At 39.0% G+C, this 25,617-nt stretch overlaps 1 protein-coding gene across 1 annotated transcript in view; it reads right to left on the bottom strand.

Moving 5' to 3' along the window:
- The window catches only part of ERC2 (ELKS/RAB6-interacting/CAST family member 2), an 858,283-nt gene that overhangs the window by 723,661 nt on the left and 109,005 nt on the right, over positions 1-25,617 (bottom strand). The window contains 1 exon segment of the mRNA XM_038411791.2: positions 6,723-7,139. Coding sequence (XP_038267719.1) covers positions 6,723-7,139 — 417 coding nt within the window.

The following is a 25,617-nucleotide window of genomic DNA, read 5'->3' as shown; positions in this document are numbered from 1 at the left end:
CCATGCAGTTTTGCAAGAAGTAAATTTATAAACATAATACCCCACAGTACAAACAATACAGAGTAACTCCAAGGGGTTGATAAGAGCTCTCTGCTTCTGGACAGCACAATCCTCTCTCTCTCTCTCTCCTGTCTGAAAGTGATCATTTCTTTAAGGTGTTGATCTTAAATGGACTCCGCTGCATGCAATTTGCTCCCAGCTGGCAATGCCTCCCTGCATAGCCTCCAAAACCAGGCTGACAATTTATATCAAACCCCAGTGTTGTCTGGGTCCTGGTTGGCTCGGTGGGCCTTCTTCCTATCAATGCCACTGAGGTGAGGTGTGGCATGGTTTCAGGGTCCCATCCATGGAGCCTGAACCCTTTAGATCACAGCTTTTCTACCTTCTCAGGAGAGAAAATCTGAATTCAGGTGTCCTCAAGTAACATAAGACTCAAAGTATACAGCTATAAAGAGAGGAAATGCAGTACCAACTGAAGATTGGAAACTTTCATGATGTGTTGCCAGTGCACAGGGGGCATAGTCAGTTACCAGAACAAAAAAGAAGGCCCCAAGAGATAACACCAGAGAGCAACCAGCACCTACCTGACATTCTAATATTCTTTTTCTATAGTGGATAATCTAGCCTCATGGAGTTGGAGCTTCTTGGTGAATATTTCATCACAGAGTTGAGTCCAATACATCTATGTTGGGACCATTGCTTTACTAATATTTGTTAAGGGAAAGACCGAGGTGGCAAAATTGGGTATGATTCATTAATAGTATGCAGTCTGTCCCAAAACTGTTCCTAACTTATGGACAGGACTCTTTCTGAGGGCCTCCATTTTGTTGGGGGAGGGGGGGGCAGAAGTGGAGGCTGAATTTGCCCATTTGGTACCCCAAGTTACATGTTTCCTTATTTTAAAATTAAATTTCTTAGTACTGGATGTAAGTCCAGCCTCCCTCAGCAATGTTCAGCAAATGTGACTTCTAGTCCAAACCAAAAACCATCATCCCAATACACAGATGTAGTCTAGGAACTGTTTAAAAGTAACCAAACCCTCATGTACTTTGAAGGGAATGGTAGTAAATGGAAACATCTTTGGGGCACTTTTGACCTTCAGAATCCAGGAGCACTTAAAATTTGAATATAGCAGCCATACAGCACTTAGAAAAGTGAATTTGAGTCCATGACCTCCCGCCCAGGGGGACGTTAAAGGTAATGGGCCTGACAGGAAAACGATTTGTGGGGAGAGCCTACTGAGGGCCGTTTGATGTAAAAGAGAGAGAATTAGTAGAAGTTTGGGGTGTGTGAGGTTTATTCCCTCAATTTCCCTCAACAACAGGTTAATTTAGTCCTCTAATAAATCAAAATTCCACACCTTCCAAAATAATGACAGACAAAATCATAAGTCTCAAATCAACACCAAATCTTCTCCACTCTTTGCCTAATTCACAGGTTTCTCACTGGGGAGGATGCATTCAGCTTGCCCCAGAGGCATGGGGGGAGAGTGTATATGTGAAAATGAGTTTCTGGCCTCCCTTACTCAGAAGTTCCAGCCTTGGGCCCCAAAAAAAGTAAGACGTTGCCTACTCCAGGCCTCAAACCCACACTTCTTCTGCACCCAAAACCACTGTCTTTACCTTCTTCCAAAACTATCTCCAACTCTGGGTTCCCAATACAAAATCCCAATGACAGCAAAAGTTCCAAAAAACAGTAAGTCCAAAAAGCCTTTTCCTCAGAGTAACAAATGGCCTCTTCCATATTCTTACCCATATATATAGCTTCAGGTCCTTTCAATGCAATGACCAAGAAAGCTCCTGCACCTTCCAAATCTTTTAGCCTTGTGTGGGAAGCAAGTTATCTATCTACCCTGCTACTTATATTCCTACTGTGCCTTGCTATAGAGACCTACAACTTAATAAATCCCAGAAACCTCAACTTTCAACATCCTTTGGGGCTGAACCCGGATCAAGGCAGTTACACCTGAACTTTATTTTAAGAGGCAGTACACATTACAAAAAGGGGAAAATATCTGGTTGAGTTAGGAGAAGGGAATTTCAAAAGATTAAAGTATGTATGTATATTTTTAGGATTTTACAGATACAACCTGTTTTTACCTTTTATTTTATTGGCACTCAGTGAACATTAAAATACAAGATTTCAGAGTAGCAGCCGTTTTAGTCTATATCCGCAAAAAGAAAAGGAGTACTTCTGGCAACTTAGAGACTAACAAATTTACTTGAGCATAAGCTTTCGTGAGCTACAGCTCACTTCATCCGATGCATACAGTGGAAAATACAGTGGGGAGATTTTATATACACAGAGAACATGATGAAGTGAGCTGTAGCTCACGAAAGCTTATGCTCAAATAAATTTGTTAGTCTCTAAGGTGCCACAAGTACTCCTTTTCTTTTTGCAGGTAAGGTGAGCTATTACCAGCAGGAGAGAAAAAAAACCTTTTGTAGTGATAATCAAGGTGGGCCATTTCCAGCTGTCATAAATATAAAGGGAAGGGTAAACACCTTTAAAATCCCTCCTGGCCAGAGAAAAAACCCTTTCACCTGTAAAGGGTTAAGAAGCTAGGATAACCTCGCTGGCACCTGACCACAATGACCAATGAGGAGACAAGATACTTTCAAAGCTGGAGGGGGGGGAGAGACAAAAGGATCTGGGTCTGTCTGTGTGATACTTTTGCCGGGGACAGAACAGGAATGGAGTCTTAGAATTTAGTAAGTAATCTAGCTAGATATGTGTTAGATTATGATTTCTTTAAATGGCTGAGAAAATAAGCTGTGCTGAATGGAATGGATATTCCTGTTTTTGTGTCTTTTTGTCACTTAAGGTTTTGCCTAAAGGGATTCTCTATGTTCTGAATCTAATTACCCTGTAAGGTATTTATCATCTTGATTTTACAGAGGTGATTCTTTTTACTTTTTCTTCTATTAAAATTCTTCTTTTAAGAAACTGAATGCTTTTTTCATTGTTCTTAAGATCCAAGGATTTGGGTTTGTGGTCACCTATGCAAACTGGTGAGGATTTTCATCAAACCTTCCCCAGAAAAAAGGGGGTAAGATTTGGGAGGATTTTGGGGGGAAAGTTGTTTCCAAACAAACTCTTTCCTAATAATAATAATAATAATACCGGTGTTAGACATTTGGTGGTGGCAGCGAAAGTCCACGGGCAAAGGGTAAAATAGTTTGTACCTTGTGGAAGTTTTAACCTAAGCTGGTAAAAGTAAGCTTAGGAGGTTTTCATGCAGGTCCCCACATCCGTACCCTAGCATTCAGCGTGGGGAAGGAACCTTGACACCAGCAGTTAACAAGAAGGTGTGAGGAACAGTAGGGGGGGAAATAAACATAGGGAAATAGTTTTACTTTGTGTAATGACACATCCACTCCCAGCCTCAAGCTCAACAGCCCCCTACTGTTCCTCACACCTTCTTGTCAACTACTGGAAATGGCCCACCTTGATTATCACTACAGAACTTTTTTTTCTCTGCTACCAGATCACTCTTGCTACAGCTCACTTCATTGGATGCACGCTCTCATTACAATGTGTAAATAAAATCTCCCCACTGTATTTTCCACTGCATGCATCGGATGAAGTGAGCTGTAGTTCACGAAAGCTTATGCTCAGATAAATTTGTTAGTCTCTAAGGTGCCGCAAGTACTCCTATTATTAAAATACAAGCAGGGTAGATTCGGTTAAGATCCTAAATGTTTGGTTATTTATGCCCAACTAAATTTTGGGGAGTTAAAACACCCAACTGAAAATTATTTTTATATTAAGAACCAACAATGGAGTGTATGAGAAGAAAAAAAGAGAACTGAAAATTAATTTTCATCAGTTACAAATGTAATGTTGAGCTTGGATAAGGTCTTGGATTTCACTTATTTTGTCAAGTTTTTCCCCGCACCCAAATTGAGTAAGTTGGTCACCTTGACTTAATGGTATTTTTCAACACTAACATTTTAGTGGCAATTACAGTGTAAAGATATGAAAGGGGTTTCAAATTGAAAACTGCATAAAACTGATATTGTATTTATCAGTATCCCTGTAAGTCATAGACTGAATGATTTTTACATTTCTGGGTCCAAAGTCCTCCTTCAGCTGTCTACAGAGTTGGACAGGAGAGATCTGTATCAGCAGTCAATGTCTAAAATAGTAACGAGTATGATTTTTTATCTTCTTTTTAAAGATACCAGTTTTAATTATTGTTATGCTGGAGACTGGATAGCTCTCAGAGAGTGTTTTTTGATTAATGGGCAGTTTCATGATAGCCATCCATTCAGCCTAAATGAGGGAGCCATTAATGCCTTTCGTTTAGGTATAGCTGAAATAATACAAAATACTGCCCAAATCCCAGATTAGCATGGTAAGGCCAGAATAGGAGTTGAGCCATGTGGTCTGAGAGGTTTTCCCTTGGGTCTGAATGCAAACACAGAGTTCTGTGTATTGTTTGTTGGAGCTGTGTGTGTCTACAAGACAGAAAACAGTCAGAGGCATCAGAAAGGAAGCAGAGGAACAAAAAAAGCCAAGGAGATAGCAAAAGCAACACTTGTAGCGTAAGCCTGAGAGAAAGCCAAGAGATAGTATTTTGGGTGCAGTGTTGGCTGAAAAGAGCCTTGGAATTCTGATGAAGGAAACTGCCTCTTGTTGTTTGATTATTAACTACTGTGTCCACAGAAACAGGACTTGTTTACATTCCTTGAAAATAAAACAGGATTGCATCAAAGAAATACCCGATTTCATCAGAAATTTCTCCTCCTAACAGAAACTACCCACCAGACCACAAATACTAGATATCTACTGGAGCTAAAAAGCGATGAAAATGATAAAAATTACCATTTTTATAGATGTAAAAGAAGAATGGCAGATGCAGTTATGGAAAACAGAGGGCACACCTCTGAAGCAGAATTGTACCTCTATCAACAACAGGTAACAGCAGCTGCAAGAGTGTTTAAGACACACCAGAATAGTCATAATGATTAAAACAAACATTGAAGACCTTATTGTATTTATGTCACATATAGTAAAAGGAAAGCTAAAAGAAGGGTGTTGACATCATATGAAACTGAGATTCTCTTTAAACACGCCATTCTTCTGTCACATGGAGACTAGTGCAGAAACTAGCAGTGAAAGGATTAAATAGTACTAGAAAGCACATGATTGCAAGTAGGACCTCAACCTGTTGCTGTGGAGAGACTCACTCATCTTTAATTTGGCCCAGGTGCAACATCAAGCAGTCAAACAGCAGAAGTAAATAAAATTAAAAAAAAAACTTTTAAGGGTTTGATTGACACTGTATACAAGATGGCCTCCAAAAGAAAATACCATTCCTAGGGACAAAACATCGGCTCTACAGATCAACCTCTAAAAGACAGCAATTATTATATTTTAGCTGAAGTCCCCAAACAACAAATACTTTTTAGAGAGATTAAAATGTAAACACATCCTAAATTATTCATACACTGGTTTCATAATATCAGAGTTTCAAACTGCTTCCAAAAGTATTCTCCATAAAAACTCCAAAGTTCTTCCACACCATACAGTACTGGAAGACTATACTAAATGGACCAAAACCTCACATGCACTTCCAATTATTCAAACAAATAATGCAAGTTCACAAGAACTCTCCCATCTATGACTTCAGAGTAGAATTAGTTCAATTACCTTTGCTAATAAATATTTAAAAAAATAGAAGATACGACCTTATTTCAATCAAAGCAACAAACATCACCTCCCATCACAAAGCAGTATATCAAACCTGAAAGTAAAACACATTCCATTCCTATATACTGTAGCTTTACTCACAGATCTAAACAACACTGATACTAAGCTCCGTGATACAAACAGTGCCAATGAAAAATGAATAAATCATTTAACCCTAAAATAAACAGCACAGGTCATTCTGACAAAAGCAGATCAAAACCAGGAAGCTAGATTAATAGCCTATAGAGTACAACACAGACTAGCAGACTTTGAGCCAAATTCAGTGCTGATGCAAGCAGGTGCAATTTCTTTAATATCCCGTTTGCTTCAGACCCTACTAATGGATAACTTTTCTTTTTAATGGGAGTTTTGCCTGAGAAAGGTCTTCAGGATACAGGCTTTATCATCCACAATATCTAGAGAACAAAACTTTACTCTTCCTCCCTAAAAAGGCAGGGTGTCACAAAGACATTTGCTGTACCAGCCAGTTTCCACCACTTCACATTCAACACGCAATGCTTTGATTTGCCACAGATCTTCGTCTGATTCAACCCCCCAGAAGCAGAAACCTGCATGTGCTAATGCTAAGAACAAGACAGCCAAAAAGAAAAAAAAATAAGCTTGCACCATTTTACTCCATTTTTGTCAACTCTTCCTTATTTAATTTTCAATATCAGTAGCTATTCTTTCTCTCCTCAATAGCTGCATAAGTTTGACTTTTCAAAGAAAATGTATCTTGGTGGTTAAAGGAACACTATCAAAGCACGAAAACCCAAAACATGACCTAATTTCTTTTCTTATACCTGTTTCCAGAGTCCATGTAATTCCTTACGTTTATGTGTTCGTGGATTGGAAGAATTTGAAATTAAATGTTTCAATATCCTTTTTGATTTAAGAAAAGTCAAAAAGAAAACAGATTCCAGTTTCAAGTTTCAAAGTAGTATAAAATATATTTTCAAAATTAGGATAAATGTCTTTGCCAGTGTCCTTTTATCTGAAAAGATTTAAGAGGAAGGTGCTTTTCTTACCTCTCTAAGATGTATGTTTTCCTTCTCCTTCTGGTCTAAAATCACTTCTAAATGATTAACCTGAGATTCAGCCTCGGCCATCCTTCGAGCTCTTTCGTTGTCATCTTCCATTCCTTTGGATGGCAAACCTTTACTTTGCAACATTTCTAGGAGCTTTTTTATTGATTCATCTCTGGCATTTAGTGTTTGCTTTTGTGTTTCAATTCTCAACTCCATTTCTTCTAGAGTTTTTCTCAAGAGAAAGAGCTCTTTAGCCTGTCTATCATGTTCTGCCTGAAGTCTTTGAAAATTCTCCTCTGTAAGCTCAATAGTAAAATGCTCAGTTCCTCGGTTTCCGCTTTCTTGTTGAAGAAGATGATTAAGGTCTCTCTGAGTTCGAAGCTCATCTTGAAGTGCCTGGATGGTCAGTTGCAAATGCTATAATACCAAAAAAAAAAAAAAAAGGTAACTGAAGGATCTAAACGTAGTTTTTCTTCTGTTAAGCTATTGGTAGGTAAAGGTACAAAAGTTAATAGACTCAGTGATGATTCTACCAAGTAGCCATATAAAAATGTCAAATGCATCTGTGACAAAATACTGGTAATGAAGGTTTTCAACTGCTACTGGAAAAATTTAAAAGATGGATGGAAACACAAACACAAACACAAAATAGTGTCAGTTACAGGTAAAATTAATGCTTAATAAAACTAGGCAGTGAAGAGGAAGTGAACTGTTGCAAAAATCTCAAAGTGACACAACCACTAGTACACTTTGTGCCTATAATGCTTGAAGATGCAGTATTCCTTGTTTTCTAAGTTGTTTCATTCACTAGAAGTAATTCTGCCTTCCACTTTTTTCAATGGCACTGTTCATGCTATAAGGCAAATCATAGCCCTCACCATAAATAAAGATTAATTAATTAATTAATTAATAATTTTTTGCAAATAAAGCTATGAACAACTTTAGTAAACAGGATTACTGCATCTCAAACAAAAATAGAACAAATGGTAAGCAATACTGAATTTTGCAAAACAAATTGACTGCAAATAGAGGACAAACCTTTGTTCTCCTGGCATCCAAAAACTGAACAGCATGGTAAATGAAAAAATGAAGCAAAATCAACATAAAGAAAGGTCAAATGCAAGCAAAGAATATTCAACAGAAAGAACTGAATTCAACATAAAGTACTTTCAACAGAAAAAAATCATTTTATTGTATTATACCAGTGGTTCTCAACTCTGGTCCACCGCTTGTTCAGGGAAAGTCCCTGGTGCGCCGGGCCGGTTTGTTTACCTGCTGCATCCACAGGTTCGGCCGATCGCGGCTCCCACTGGCCGCGGTTAGCCACTCCAGGCCAATGGGGGCTGCAGAAAGCGGCGTGGGCCGAGGGATGTGCTGGCTGCCCTTCCCACAGCTCCCATTGGCCTGGAGCAGCAAACAGCGGCCAGTGGGAGCCGCGATCAGCCGAACCTGCGGACGCAGCAGGTAAACAAACCGGCCTGGTGCGCCAGGGACTTTCCCTGAACAAGTGGAGGACCAGAGTTGCGAACCACTGTACAATACAGTACAACACCAACAACTTTATAAGCATTTAAACATATCACTCTAAAGCTATGACATACTCCAGCCAGTGGATATATTACAAATAGATTTATTAGTGTTCTAAAAGTTGTAATTCCATCACTGAATAAAGATGAATTGTATTGATCTGACTGTTTTCTTCTAGATTACCATATATTTCGACACTGCAGATTGTCCTTAAGTATTCTGTACCTCCATACTCTACCTGCATAAAGTGGTTTTCTATTCACTGATAGCTTGCAGTCCTTATTGAAGGCAGAGTCAGTAGGAGATTTGCCTAAATGAAGACTAGATTTGGCCACAAGTAATTGTCCCAAATGATTATAGTTTATGGTATAATTTCAGATTATATTATTAGTTGCAGATTTCACAGCAGTTACTACTTTCCCTATATTCATGAAATTGTCTAGACAATATACTAAACTTCATAAAATATAACCTTTTAGATAGTCATACGGTCCAAAACAAAAGCTTTTCAATCTCAGCAAGCATATCTGTGAGATTCTGATAATTCTGGAAACATGGCACCATATATTTTAATCCTAATGCACTTTCTGAAGCGCCTCTACTTCTCATATAAAATCACTGATAAGTAGGGCTGTTGATTAATCGCAGTTAACTCACATGATAAACTCAAAAAAATTAATTTTGATTAATCACAGTTTTAATCGCACTGTTAAACAATAGAATACCAATTGAAATTTATTAAATATTGTGAATGTTTGACATTTTTCAATTATATTGATTTCAATTACGACACAGAATACAAAATGCACAGTGCTTGCTTTATATTATTATTTTTATTACAAATATTTGCACTGTAAAAATGATAAACAAAGGAAATAGTATTTTTCAATTCACCTCATAAGATTATTGTAATGCAATCTCTTTATCGTGAAAGTGCAATATACAAATGTAGATTTTTTTTTTATACATAACTGCACTCAAAACCAAAACAATGTAAAACTTTAGAGCCTACAAGTCCATTCAGTCCTACTTCTTGGTCAGCCAAGCACTAAGACAAACAAGTTTGTTTACATTTACAGGAGAAAATGCTGGCCACTTCTTATTTACAATGTCATCTGAAAGTGAGAACAGGCATTTGCATGGTAGGACTGCCAACTTTCTACTCACACAAAACTGAACACCCTTGCTCCACAACTGCCCCATCCCTTCTTTGAGGTCCCACCCCCCACTCACTCCATCCTCCCCCACTCCCCGTCGCTCGCTCTCCTCACCCTCACACACTCGCTCATTTTCACTGGGCTGGCTCAGGGGCACAGGAGGGGAGGAGGTGAGGGCTTTGGCTGGAGATGCGGGCTCTGAGGTGGGGCCAGAAATGAAGAGTTCAGGGTGCGGGAGGGGGCTCTGGGCTGAGACGGGGGTTGAGGTATTGGAGGGGGTACAGGCTCTGAGCTGGGGATGCGGCTTCCGGGGTGCAGAAATGAGGGGTTCAGGGTATGGGAGGGGGCTCTGGCCTGTGGCAAGGGGTTAGGGTGTGGGGGAGGACTCTGGCTGCGGGCTCTGGTGTGGGGTCGAGGATGAGGGATTTGGGGTTCAGGAGAGTGCTCCAGGCTGGAATCGAGGGGTTTAGAGAGCAGGAGAGGGATCAAGGCTCAGGCAGGAGGTTGGGGCCTGGGAGGGCGTCAGGGATGCAGGCTCTGGGCAGCACTTACCTCAAACAGCTCCCGGAAGCATGCCCCCCTTCCGGCTCCTACACAGAGGTGTGGCCAGGCAGCTCTGCGCACTGTCCCATCTGCAGGCACCACCCCCGCAGCTCCCATTGACCATGGTTCCCAGAGCCAGCACTTGGGGCGGGGGCAGAGTGCGGAGCCCCCTGGATGCCCCTATATGTAGGAGTCGGAGAGGGGGCATACCGCTGTTTCCGGGAGCCACGCAAAGCCACAGCAGGCAGGAAACCTTCCTTAGCCCCGCTGCGCCATCAACCAGACTTTTAACAGCACAGTCAGCAGTGCTGACCAGAGCTGCCAAGTTCCCTTTTCGACTGGATGTTCCAGTCAAAAACCAGACACCTGGCAACCCTATCACATGGCACTATTGTAGCCGGCATTGCAAGGTATTTATGTTTCAGATATGCTAAACATTCGTATGCCCCTTCAAGCTTTGGCTACCATTCCAGAGGACATGCTTCCATGCTGATGATGCTCGTTTAAAAGAATAATGCATTAATTAAATTTATGATGGAACTCGTTGGGGGAGAATTGTATGTCTCCTGCTCTGTTTTACCCGCACTCTACCATATATTTCACATTATAGCCTTCTCAGATGATGACACAGGCACATGTTGTTCCTTTTAAGAACACTTTCACTACAGATTTGACAAAAAACAAAGAAGGTACCAATGTGAGATTTCTAAAAATAGCTACAGCACTAGACTCAAGGTTTAAGACTCAGAAATGAATTCCAAAATCTGAGAGGGATGAACTGTGGCACATGATTTCAGAAGTTTTAAAAGAGATACGCTCTGATGCGGAAACAACAGAACCCAAACCACCAAAAAAGAAAATCAACCTTCTGTTGTGGCATCTGACTCAGATGATGAAAATGAACATGTGTCGGTCCACACTGTTTTGGATGGTTTTCGAGCAGAACCTATTATCAGCATGGATGCTGTCCTTTGGAATGGTCGTTCAAGCATGAAGGGACATATGAATCTTTAGCACATCTGACACGTAAATATCTTGTGACACCGGCTACAACAGTGCCATGTGAATGCCTTTTCTCACTTGTCATGGTGGTCTCACTGAAGGGGAAACCCTGCTTTGTCCCTGCAGCCCTGATGGATGCATGAGAAAGATATCACAAATCAGGCCCAGCTAAAGCCTAATACAGCTATTTGCATTTTCTTATTGTACATAAAAGTGACAGGAGTTTTTATCATTTTGTTTGAGCAGGCTGCACTTGTAGGGTGAAGCCCCCTGCTCTTGAAAATGCCTGATCTAGAATGTAGGATTTTAGGTGTTTCTACATTCAACTAAGATTTTACACACACACACCTCTCTAAAAGCACCATCTGCAGCTAATATTTTGATGTTATGGAACACCTCAAAGGCCACCTTGCACTATCATATTATCTCTCACAGTGTGAAAAGAAATGGAATAAAGTTGCCCTATATGTAATGCCCTGTGTTTTAGGGCACAGACATATAAAATTTGCCAGTTGGTATCAAACCTTTAGTCCATCAAATCCAGTATCCTGCCTCCAGCAGTGATACTTCAAAGGAAGGTGAAAAAATCCTATTACACAGTTGACCAATTGCACAATGCTGCACATACTGGAAAAATTATCTTCTGACCCCTTAGGTGACCAGCCTGCATCCTGAACCATGGGATTTGGTTTCTTTCTTATTTTGGGGGACATAATAGCAAATCTTGTTATTGTTAAAAAAATTATTCAGTCCTTTTATAAATCCAGCCACAGTTAAACTGTATTACTTCCTAATCCACTGAACCCAGTCTCACTATACACTGTCTAGAGAAGTGATAGTTCCTTTTCCAAAACTTTACTATAATCTCTTGCTGTCAGATAGTTTTTGGCCCCTTTCCATATCCTATATTCTTTGTAATACATATCTAGTGTATTGTAGTCAATCCCTAAAGCATGGGAGAATATTAATCAATTCGGAGCATTCTTTGCATATAAAATCCATTGATACAAGTGTCAAATATCCCTCCAGGTTTCTTACATGGAATTTCTCCAGCATGATCTACTTCTTTCGTGGTCAGTGAATTAATTTTAGTACTTTTGAATTCATCCTGCTCCTAAAACGTGATCCCGTTCTGAACAGAGCTGGTTGAATACTCTGTTCAGTGAATAATTGCTGTTATTTGTCAAATAATGTTATTAGGTTTTCAAACAGCTCTGGTTTGGCACATCTCCTGTGAAGTAATATGCTCCTTCAATTCCCATTTTATCAATAGGAACTCAGAGCATGCAGCATCATGAAAGAAGTCTTCTGCATATCACAGGACCTTGTAGAACCCTCTTAGTAAAATACTTTTATCCATATCCTCTCAGAATTGGTTAATCAATATTTTTCCCCTTACTGGTAGAATCAGTCCCATACTCATGGACTAAATCCTGTAGTCCTTACTCAGGCAATACAAATGATTTCGAAACCAACCAGTTGCTGTAAGAGGAATGTATGCTGTGAACAACTGCTTTTGCATGTTATAAAATACATTGGAGAAAAGGACATTTATAAAGTTGAAATATCAAACAAAATGTTAACAGCAAGTACACATACATGCACCAAAAATAAACAAATGGCCAGCAGCCAGACAGTTCCTCAGATCCCAAAATAGCTTTACATAAAGAATGTGCATCATTACAACAATAATCATCATAGCCACCATCATATCATCAACAAAATACTGATGACACAGGTGCCTTCAGACTGCAAAAAGGTGTGGTTTCTAAGGGTATGTTTTTAAACAATTAGTCATCCTTCTTTCTCCTACCTTTGGAAAAATACAGCATGATTTCTAAGGCAAGCATTTCTAGGATAAGCATTTTTTTCAAGAACCAAAATTCTCCAACCTTCACTCACTGAATAGTACTTTACTGAGAACTATTTGAAAAGTAAGATGCTTCCACTGTGATTAAGGATGGGAGAATCTGGCCCTAACTGACTAAAGTTAGTAAATTATATAAATAGGTAGAAACAAAAAAATTATAAAGAACAGAGTCCAAGAGTCAGGAATAGATTAATATAGGCACACTAATTAAAATTTACAAACTTTGATATCTAACATTAAGTATCTAACTAAAAATAGCTTGAGTTTTAGAGGTGCTGAGCACCTGCAGTCTAATGTTAGGTATCCATGTTTTAAATTTTTTTCTTCTGCAATTAAAGTAACAACATGCAGGGCAGGGATCATATTTTTATTCTATGTTTATACAGTGTCTACCAAGTGGGGTCCTGGTCTACTAGGACCCCTTCTAGGCACTGCAGTAATACAAATAAATAATACCACCACCACCAATATATGGTGGTTGGAAGGGTGGGAGGGAGAAAAAAAAAACCTTACCCTTATTTATCTACAAAGATGTCTCTCTCATTTTACTTCTCTTTCATACTTAACTTCATCTGTTCTCCTTCAGAACAGAAGTGCTTAGCACTGCTTTAGGGAAGCTTTCTAGGATATTTGGGTCCCTAAAGTAAAACTTAATCCTGACATGATTTCTCACAACCTAAAAGTTAACATAATCAATCCCATTTGGATTTAGATTCCAAATGCCTGTTGTCTACAAAAGATGCTCAGAATCTGAATCTTGCAGTTACTCCCGGCAACCTTCTGAAGTCAGAGAGCAGGATCCCCAGGAGTTATTTTATCACAGCTGTAAATGATTGACCAGAATATTAAGGAGATTCAAAAGCACTCAAGCCTCTTCAAAGAACAAGGAAAAATAACATGACAAAAAGCATTGTAAATGAACAGTTTAGGATGAAAATTAAAATTAAACCCTTCCCATCCCTTCCTGGCCTTCAAGAAAGCAAGTTTCCAATCTGCTCCCCAACTCTATCTGAGGAAGAGAATCAACTTGCAGTTCCACTGAGGTGCTGGAGAAGACTCCTGGAAACCCCTTGCTAAAAGTCTGCCCTGTTTTTAATGAGGTTCACCTCCCTATCTGGGTCCTGCTAAAGCAGTCCTGCAAAAGATTATTGAAACATGAAAATTGTAAGTATACTTCTAAAATAAAAAAAATTGCTTTCACAATATGCCAAGTATTTTCAATATTGTTTCTGCAGAAGAGATATACACATTCTGAGATTTCAAATGTTACAAGTTGAACATTGTGCTGTACTATCAATATACTCAGTATAGTTTTTCTTAGAGCTGATTTGAAATTTTTGAACCTTGCTTTTCAAAAGGAATACTCAAAAATGTTCTGGTTTTTATTTTCCCATTTTCTAACCAGCTCTAGATTTTATGAACAAAGTGCAAACACTTCCAGGGATGTGCAGCTTAGTTTAAATTTAATTTGCCAAATAGCACTGCCTCCCTCCTTAGCTATAATTATGATTAATATTCTAGATATGGTTTATTTCATGCCTGGATACCACAGCAGTTGGTTGATAGATGGATTAGGCTGATTAAATAAAGGATTTTTGTTTAGATTCCACAACCTCTCATTCCAGCTCTGGGGCTTATCAAAAGCTAAACAGGTAAAATTTTACTGGTACCAGGGGTTGCCAGGGCTCACCTCTAGGCTTGGCAGTTCATAGTCCCAGCACCGCTGGGCTTGCTGCATCAATTATGAATGTAAAAAAATTGCTTGAGCCCTGGCACCACTTTCATTACAAATTAAGCACTGCTTTGGACGCTAACAGGGAATTTCATGATTTCTGTTTGTTGCTTGTCAGCTTGAAATAGTTCTACTCCTATTGACTTCACTGGAATTACTCCTGCAGTTTTCATCCTTAACGAACCAAAAAAAAGTCCCATTCAAATAACAAAAATCTTTATTTTTACTTTTATATTATCTTGTCCAATCCCCTTCAAACCTCTCAAAATTTCTTCTGTGGGCTGAGGTCGTCCAGGGTAAATGGAGCTTTTCTGTTAAACTGAGAGGAGAGGCTAAAATAAGGTTTTAATGGAAAACCTCCTCCACCTGAAGAAACTGCTATTGAACAACTCAGTTAAATCAAAGAGCACCAATTAAAGAGAATAATAGGGAAAATAAGAAAATTATTATTCAGAGCAGAGGGTCCATCTTAACCTTTTAAGTACTTCATAACCTGCTGAAGCACTTTTGCTAGAAATGTGATGAAAATGACAATTAGATATCAATGAAATCTTTCAGAAGTACATACTTAATGTTTAAAATGTGGGCATAGTCTTCAAAAGACTGAATTTATATTTTTTCAGCCATTTGTTACTCTATTAAAATAGTTCATTTTAACTCATATCTTAATATGAATCTATTATATTTGTCAATCAACATTATGTTTGGCCTATATAAAATAGATTTTAAAATAGCCTTTGCTTCAGAGAGCTTAAAATCTAGAGACTACACAGAGAAAGACAGGACAAACTGGGAAGTTCAGATGAAAGAGTCAATTACATAATTTTTTTAAAATCAAAAATGTCTTTTTTCTGTTTGTGGACCACATGGCAGAAGTTGGAACATGAGGAGAAATTTGAGCGAGGACAGCAATGGGGGCCTGCAACAGAGTTTTTTTTTCCTACAGTGGAGCAGCATGTAAGAATGGACAAAGATTCAGAGGCAGATACCCTTTTAGGATCAAGGCCACAAAATGGCAATACAACATATTTAGTATTAAGAAAAAGAAAAAAATCAAGCAATAGCTTTCAATGTACATAGCAGGGTTGTCATTTTTTTGGTTTCCAACAGCCATTATAATAAGTTAGCTGTTTAATAAATAATAATAGTAATCAATAAAAATAGCAATAACTACTTATTTTACACAGCACCATACTGCATGAAGGTTCCCCAAATGTTCTGAAAACCATATATAGGAAACACGTTATCCATGCTGCCACCATACAGTCATCTATATGGGTTGAAACATGACAATTGCTGAACAGTGAACACTATATAACGGTTTAGGACAGATCAGGAAAGACACCTCATCCAATGTAATTTTAGTTAATCGCATTGGAATTTAGCCAGAACATTAATGTTTAACACCCCTATTATGTGAAAAGTGCATCTATGGCTCAGTAATTTTAAGTGATTAGCACCTCTGCTTTATGTCTCATCTAAAAGACAAAACCAGCCAGTTTTTCTATCAGCAAGATCAAATAAATGTTGTCTTAATATTTTTTAATTGGAAAATATTTACCTCTAATCTCATGTTAACCAAAGTCACGATTAAAAATTATTTCTGTCATCATTTTCTGCAAGTAGGTTCTGTTCTAGTGTTTCCATTCTAACATTGCCAACTAAGAAAAAAAAGGCAGTATATTTCTGGGGATTTTTTTTTCTGTTTTCTGGTGTTAGCTATTAATCAGGTTTCATCTTCATGCCAAAGAACAAGCCTTAGAACTCTCAAAAATGCATTCCCTTGCCTTGGCCTATTGCTTAAATACAAGTTTGTTTTAAGTCAACCACTTGTGAGTTTTCAAGCCATAGACATATAATATTAAATATTCTGGAGTGCCAACAACTACAACTCCTTCCATTAAACCACACTCTGAAGTCAAATTGTCAGCGTCTTATTACAAATCACTTGACAGACATGATGCAAGTCTCATAAAATAACTTTTTTGCTAGCATTAATAGGTTGACTCCATGTTAAATCGCAAACAGACAGGAAGATTACCTACTGAATTACTATTCCTTTACGAAAATACGATGTACAACAGATTTACAAAGAAAAACAATCCAGCATGCTACTGCATTAAGCTCATATATTAAAAGTGCTAATGGGAAAGAGCAGATTAAACTCAGTGGTGGAATTAGCATCTCAGAAATCTCAAATGGGAGGAGGTAAAAATACTGGTTCATAGAATTTTCAAGGACTGTTTATAATTCAAATATTTCAATCCTTTTTAACAACCAAAAAATTAAGATTTCCAATAAAATGAGCTGAAGCTTTCAAAAAGTTGTTGCCACTTTTTTAAAAAATGACAATAAACTGGCTAAAGCCATTACCCACCTGGAGGGATAAAATATGATTTCACATGTAGAAATAAATGGAGTGTAACTTTCCCAGGAAGCTTACAGTTACCAGCAGATGGTATCATATGATCCTCATCCTCCTAAAAATGAATTATACTAGGGGTGTCTGATCTAGTTCGCATTGCAGTCAGTACTGAGATTCCCAATGACTTCAATAGCCTGAAAGCTGTCTTATAGTCAACTTCGGTAAGGTCTTATAACAGGAGGGCAATAAATCACATTCTCTAAGCTACTTTATTCCATAGTCTTATTTACACCATTAAAAGCAGTACATATATTAGTATAATATTGGCTATAATATTATAATTATAATGTGGGTCCAGGGGCAGAATAGGCCTACTGCTCCTCCTGCATGTCTTAAGAGGCAACTAAAAAGGGGTTGCCTGGAGAAGAATGGGCTCCAAAAGGTTAGAAATTTGCCCAAGACACACCATATCATGAACAAGTCAACCATGTCCATACCAGATTGGTCGCAGCCTGGGTTAATTTTGACCACGTCATCCGTATCCCACCAGGGCGGACGTGACAAGTATACTACTGGTGTAACCCCAACAAAGAGAATCCGTGGAAGAGATAACAACATCATAGTTATATGGAACGTAAGGACATTGAGACAATAGGGAGGTTGAAAGAACTCACGTACAAAATGGAACAATATACCTGGCACCTCCTAGGAATCTCTGAGGTCAGATAGAAGAACTTTGGAGAGGCACTAATGGAAGAAGGCCACTTTATTACAGTGGAGAGGACAAACATGTCAACAGTGTAGGATTTCTTATGCATAAAGATATCAAATATTCAGTATTAGTATGCCGTCCAATGTCCAACAGGGTTATTTCCATCCGTCTGAAGGCAGTACAGTTTAATATCACAGTGGTACAAGTCTACACCCCTACAACAGACTATGATGATGAGCAAATTGAGGATTTTTGCAATCAGCTCCAAGACATCATCAATAAGGTACACAAGAAAGATATCCTGATTGTACAGCGAGATTGAAATGTTAAAGTGGGTACTGATGCACAGGCAGAATGGTGAGATTATTATGGCCCTTTCTGTAATGCTATAAGCAATGAGAGAGGATTGAGACTTTTGGAGTTTGCCAGCTATAACATTCTGGCTCTTACAAACACATTAGGAGCACATAAAGTATCATAAAGCATAGAAGCACATAAAGTAGACGATTAACGTGGTATGCACCTAATGGTCTACATCACAGCCAGACTGACTACATCATGGTGCAAAACCGATTTCGTTCTGGGATTAATAGAGCTAAAACAAGGAGCATCCCCAGTGCTGATATAGGAAATAATCACAACTTTATGGATGTTAAATTTTTGGCTTCAGCTAAGGAAAATCGTCAGGCCAAAGTTCACCAGAACCCAAGTTTGATTTAGAATGATTCAGAGACCAAAACATTGCAGTCATTCCAAGCAATGATCAACTGAAAGTTTGCCCCACTGCTTGCTCTAGAGGAAGACATAGAAACAGTGACCAACAATTTCAACACTGTAATGAATGCGGCAGCAATGGACATCCTTGGGAAACATCGTAAGAAGACAAAGCCATGGGTCACAAATGAAATACTACAAACATGTGACATTACAAGAGAACTTAAGAGAGACAAGAACAGCACTGAAGGAGCTGATAAATACAGAGCGTTTGGCAGAAATATCAAGAAAGGAATGAAGGTGGCCAAGGAGATATGGATTGAAAAACAATCCTCTAAAGTTTAAGAGTGTATCAAATGAGCCTTCCAGGTTGCAAAAGATCTGACAAATGAAAGCTAACTCAATTCAAGACAAAGAAGGGAACAGTCTTACAGAAGAAAGGGACATCAACAATAGGTGGACAAATCACAGCTCTGGTCTATACAACCATCAGACAAATGGAGATCCTAGTATCCTAGACAGATTCAATAGAGGAGGATTACTTTCCAATACTGCATGAAGAAGTGGAGACAGATGTGAAATCAATCATGAATAGAAAGGCTAAAGGTATTGAAAACATCCCATCCAAATTGATGAAACTCAGAGTAAAAATTAGTAATAGATGTACTCACCAAGATCTGCAACAAGATCTGGCCCTCTATATGGACAAAGTCACTAACCATCACTCTGCCAAAGAAAGGCAACCTGCAATTGTGTCAAAATTACCACACCATAAGCTTAATTAGCCATCCCAGAAAAGTGATGTTGAAAGTCATATTGAACAGATTGAAGCCACAAGCAGAGAATATCATTGCTAAAGAACAGGCTGGCTTTCATGCTGGAAGAAGTACCATAGAACAGGTTTTCAACCTTAGTGTTCTATGTGAGAATTATTTACAACACCAGCAGGATATCTACCATGTCTTTGTTGACTTCAAGAAGGCATTTGACAAAGTATGACATGAAACTCTCTGGGCAACCATGAAAAAGTACAATATTGATCATAATCTGATTCTTACCATTAAACAACTGTATGCCAAGGCCAACAGTGCAGTTCTCGTCAATGGCACAATAGGAGAGTAGTTTTGCATCACTGTTGGAGTCCAGCAAGGCTGCCTTCTTTTGCCCACACCCACACTGTTCAAAATCTACTTGGAGCGCATAATGACTGATGCCCTAGAAGATCACATATGCACAGTCAGCATTGGGGGGTAAAAATCTCAAATCTTAGGTTCACTAATGACATTGATGGCCTGGCAGGCAGCAAAGATGAACTTGCCGACCTTGTGAAATGATTGGATGAAACCTCCGCAAAATATGGCATGGAAATCAGTGCAGAGAAAACCAAGCGAATGACAAACAAACATGACGGGATCAGCTCACATATCTCTGTCAGTGGACAAGGGCTGGAGACAGTGAAACAGTTCAAGTATTTGGGGCAATCATCACTGATGAAGGATCAAAGGCAGAAATTCTGGCAAGAACTGCACAAACAGCAGCAGCAGTGGCAAAGCTAAGCCAATTTGGAGGAATAAGAACATCTCCCTGGAATCCAAACTGAAACTGCTGCACGCATTGGACATCTCCATTTTTCTGTATGCATGCAAGACATGGACCCTTAAGGCAGAACTTGAAAGGAAAGTACAGATAGTAGAGATGAGATACTTCCGTAAAATCCTGGGCATCTCTTACTTCGATCACATCACTAGTGAAGAGGTCCACAACATCATCACCCAATGAGCTGGGTAATATGAAGACCTCCTGATGACTGTGAAGAAGCGCAAGCTGAATGGTACGGCCATGTAACAGATCATCTGGCCTATCTAAGATCATCCTCCAAGGGACAGTACAGAGGAAGAGAAGAAGAGGTAGACAGAAGAAGAGAATGGACAGGAATGGACTTGGTGGAGACTCAAGCACTGACACACAATCATCAGGGGTGGAGACGATTGATTGCTCATCAATGATGGTTCCCCAACGACCAATGCGGTTATGGGAGTGATGATGATGATGACCATGACAAGTTATCTACATTGCACTGCTGAAAATGTTCTTTTTGATAGTATCCATTGTACCTTTATTAATATACAATAAAAGCCATTAAAGTCAACATTTTCTAAAGATTATCACAGAGTTATATGTGTTTATTTTCTTTTCTAAGTACAGCATAGGCTGAAATGTGGTAACTGCAGGGAAATGCTATATAATAATGATTGTACTATACTTATTATTCAAAAACAATTAGCAATGAACAGACAGAATTCACCAGGCAGCACAAATGATAGTATATGAAGGGTATATGGTCTTATTCTTCCCTGATGTTATTCCTGCCAAACATGCTAGCCAGGGAGAACTGGTGGAAATTAAAAATACCTTCACTGATAATGAGAGAGACTTCTGCCCACTCTTCTCAGCCTTCAAACCTGCCAATATGTGGCAAATGAAATGTGACAAATTTCCAAAATGTGGGATTTTTTTCTATTGTTCACCATAACTATAAAATCCACTTTTAAGTGTGCCTTTTCTCCATGGGAACTAAGTAAGCCAGCTGTTTGAAAAGAAAACAGGAAAATCAGAAATGTTATAATGTGCAACCATAAAGACTCCCTGCTGTAGGCCAGCAGCAGGATGAACCCAGGACTATCAGATCCCCAACACAGATTGGTACTCATTGAGCTAAGAGTACTATTCTCCATGTGGCCACGCATTAGAAGGAAAGTGGCATACTTTGCACAATCATTTGCTAGACAGCTGAAGAAAGCTGGGAATCAAAAATCCTAGATTCTATCCTGGGGTATAGGGGGAGTGTTGTCTAGTGGTTAGAGCAGTGTTTATAGACGGGGGAGGGAGGAAGTGAGATTCATGAATAAGACAATCAAGCAAGCAACAGGGGGAGGGCCTCGAGGGGAAGAGGCAGGGAAGGGGCGGGGCCTCCAGGGTCCAGTTACCAGCAATTAGAAAGATGGCAATCATAGACTAAGGCAACCACCTCTAAGTAGGGTTGCCAACCCTCCAGGATTGCCCTGGAGTCTCCAGGAATTAGATTAATCTTTAATTAAAGATTATGATGTAACCTCCAGGAATGTAATGTAACCTGTGATGTAACCTCCAGGAATATGTCCAACCAGAATTGGCAACCCTACCTCTAAGCCAAGGGTTTTTTGGAAGTCTTTCTCCCCTGCACTTGAAATATCATCCAGTTTGGTGGTGGCTGCAGACAGTGAGGCTAATTCACTCTAAATGTGGAATGTGCATGAGAGGTCTGCTTCTCATAAAATTTAAGATTACGAATGTGAAAAAGAGTTATTTTTCAGTTACTTATTCAGCAAACCACTTACTAAAAGAGATTAATGAGAGCAATCAAGGTCAGATTTCAAACACTGAAGAACCTGTGGATACATAATTTTCAATCTTCTCTTATTTGACTGGTTTTCTTCCTTAAGAAGATTTGGGGACTCTCTGATAGGATGTTTGTTAAGATCCTAGAAAAAAATTAAAAGCAGAAATTTTTTCTTGAATAACATCCTATGAACTGGGCTTCATTCCATTGCCTTGTACAGACTTTGTCCAAGAAGAAAGATTTAGTTTCTTCCACCATAGACAGAACAAAGAGCAAAAACTCCACAATCAAAAAACTTAAAGATTACTGCCCTACCAAGGGAAAAAACCTAACATAGGGGAAAATATAGCTCTTAAAAACTGAAGCCAATAGTAAACTGAATTCTATATTTTCCCTTTATTCATACTGCTTCAATAAGGGGAATGTTTCAAAGAGGAATCAGCATCTGAATATAGGTTCAAACATATACAAATTGTTGCCATTATCCAAATATATTAATACAAGGTGAAAAATGAATAAATCATATTATAATAAACATATTGTAGAATAGATTGGATAAACTACATTCTGGTAAGAAATGCAGGTTGATTTAAAACACTGTACCAGACATTTAAATAAAACTGAATCATTGACTATCACTAGCAACTAGGCACCAAACGCAAAACATTATGTGTCCCGAAGAAACGATGATGGTCTGTTCTTGGCCTTCATTATTCCATGAAAGCTTTGCGGAAATATGAGGTTTATATTTTGCTTTGAAGTCGTTCTGACATCTTGCTTTAATGAGCTCCACAGTAAAGGGGCCTCTGCAGAGAGCTCTGTCCCTGCTGCTCCTGAGATTTTTGACTCTGGACTAGATCAGCCTCAGTATTCCCACTGAGTCAATAGACCATTCAGAATCATGAAGACTAAGACAAGTACCTTGAAGTGCATCCACAATCCAAGAGGAACCAGTAAAGGGACTGATGTGATGTGCTTTTGACAGCTTTTCTTGCATTAAAAGGCTTGCTACTGCAAGCGGTGGTTTCTATGCAGCCTTCAACTTCACATTCAGTAGACAGAGTTGAAATAATCTAAATTGGAGATGACAAGATGATGGACCACAGTGACTAAATCCTCAGCCAAGAGAAATATGCATACATTTCCTCAAGGATAAGAAGGGTCAATTCTATATAGACTAAAGTGGCAAAATAAAGGAAATAAGCACAAGTGACTTTTACAATTCAAGAAGCTCCATCAAGCATTGATGTCTTCTTGTAAGTGCACCAAGGCAGTAGATAACATTAAATTACATTGTGAATGGTACTGAGGCACCAAAACTATCCAAAAATGTAATGAAAGAGCTTTTATAGACCTAATGAGAAGAATTTGTTGCTTTCTCAGGGCTTGTCTTCATTGCAGCAGTTAGCTCAATTTAGTAGACTCAGGTTGCTGCACTCAAGCTAGCCTAATTTGACTGCCAACAGCCATATTTTAAGAGTGATTTGATTAGCAGCACAAGTGATTGAATTAGCTGATGAGCTGCTGTAACTTGAACTGTTGCATTTCTACTGCGTTGCTAGCTCAAGTATCAGCATCATTGGAACTTGAACCCTCATAACCAGGGTACATCTACACTGCAGCTGGGAGATATGATTCCCAGCACAGTAAACAGACTTGTGCCAGCTTAACCTGACTTGAGTGCTAAACATAGCGTAGATATTGTGGCATTGGCAGCAGGTTGGGCTAGCCACATGAGTCCAAGGCCACCCACTGAGTCCAAGCTCAGGCAGCTAGCTCTGCCAAAGTCCACCCTGCTATTTTTAATCACTCTAGTTCAAGGTGAGTAAACAGAATCATGCATAACTCATGCTGGGAATCACACCTCCCAGCTGCAGCACAGACGTACCCTGAGGAGCCAGCTAGCTCAAGCTTAAAGCACCACTTAAGCACCAGTCTAGAGATTTGTGTGTGGGGACAGGAGTTAAGTTAGGGTTAATGCTTGAGTTACAACTCAGACTAATTGTGCTGTGAAGATACACCCTCAGCTCACCTCAGTGTACTGTATACAGTAAATTAAAACCTTACATAAGATGCATTAATGATGAGATGTGCGGAAATGCCCTGAAAAGTATAAACACGAGATATGTAAGCTCAGTCTTGAGAAGCAAGATTCTGATGATTACTCTATTATACTGAAAAAGAGAATAGAAAGACAGAGTGACACCTCTGAAGAACTTTAAGACCAGGTACAAAATCTCAACATTGCACTGCTAATCTAAAGGCTCTCTAAATGACAAGCAAAAGTGTCCAAGAAGTAACAATGAGGGAGATTTTCAAAGGCATAGAGGGCAGTTAGATGTCTAACTCACATTGACTTTCAATGAAGTTGGACACCTAGCTCTTTGTGCTTTTGAAAACTTCCTTCTGTATCTTTCTGTTACTGGTTATTAGAAAACACATGAATTGATGTTACTGAGGGAGACAACATCACAATTTTAAAAACATCTGGTAATCCAGAAATAAAACAAGTGATAGTCCAAGCTCCAATCCAGCACATCCCTGATATATTTTTTCAGACAAAATAACAAAAGGAGAATATTCTCCAGACTCAATCTCTTATTCTTCTCTGCTCAAACTAGTAATAGTTGTGAGAGCTAAATAATGCATAATCAGTTTCTATTCAAATAATTTGAAAAGGAGTTCTAGTACTGTGTGCTCTGTTAGAGATGGGAAATTAAAAAAAGACCAATATACAGGGGTTTTAGCAGTTCCAATCACAACAGCCTTCAGTCAAATCCAATAGAGAAAAATGTGATGTATCAAAACCTGGAATGAGCATCTGGAGATGATGTTACATCCTGAGTTAAAGCGTGACAGAGAAATTATTAGACTTGTCAAATCCACAAAATAGACCATAGCATGTTTTCAGAATACAGAATGCTCAGATTTCACAGTAAACTTCGTTAAACCTGTATTTTCCCCTCTCAGATTCACCTACAGTATCTATTTTGACCACACAACAGAACCACTAACCCAGGAACCTATCTTTGCAACAGAGCCCGTTGCTAACTCTGTCCACATATCTATTCAGGGGACACCATCATAGGGCCTAATCACATCAGCCACACTATCAGAGGTTCGTTCACCTACGCATCTACCAATGTGATATATGCCATCATGTGCCAGCAATGCCCCTCTGCCATGTACATTGGTCAAACTGGACAGTCTCTACGTAAAAGAATAAATGGACACAAATCAGATGTCAAGAATTATAACATTCAAAAACCAATCGGAGAACACTTCAATCTCTCTGGTCACTCGATTACAGACCTGAGAGTGGCTATCCTTCAACAAAAAAACTTCAAAAACAGACTCCAAGGAGAGACTGCTGAATTGGAATTAATTTGCAAACTGGATACAATTAATTTAGGCTTGAATAGAGACTGGGAGTGGATGCATCATTACACAAAGTAAGGTTTCAGAGTAGCAGCCGTGTTAGTCTGTATTCGCAAAAAGAAAAGGAGTACTTGCGGCACCTTAGAGACTAACAAATTTATTAGAGCATAAGCTTTCGTGAGCTACAGCTCACTTCATCGGATGCATTCCATGTAAAACTATTTCCCCATGTTATATCTCCCTCCCACCCCACCCCCCACTGTTCCTCAGACGTTCTTGTTAACTGCTGAAAATGGCCCACCTTGATTATCACCATAAAAGGTTTTCCTCCCCCTCCCCCCCCGCTGGTAATAGCTCATCACTCTCCTTACATTGTGTATGATAAAACCCATTGTTTCATGTTCTCTGTGTGTGTATATAAATCTCCCCCACTGTATTTTCCACTGAATGCATCCGATGAAGTGAGCTGTAGCTCACGAAAGCTTATGCTCAAATAAATTTGTTAGTCTCTAAGGT

The sequence above is a fragment of the Dermochelys coriacea genome, chromosome 7, assembly GCF_009764565.3.
Source record: "Dermochelys coriacea isolate rDerCor1 chromosome 7, rDerCor1.pri.v4, whole genome shotgun sequence".
Classification (NCBI taxonomy): domain Eukaryota; kingdom Metazoa; phylum Chordata; order Testudines; family Dermochelyidae; genus Dermochelys; species Dermochelys coriacea.
The sequence above is the reverse complement of the archived record's forward strand: the minus strand, read 5'-3'. Positions and strand labels throughout refer to the sequence as shown.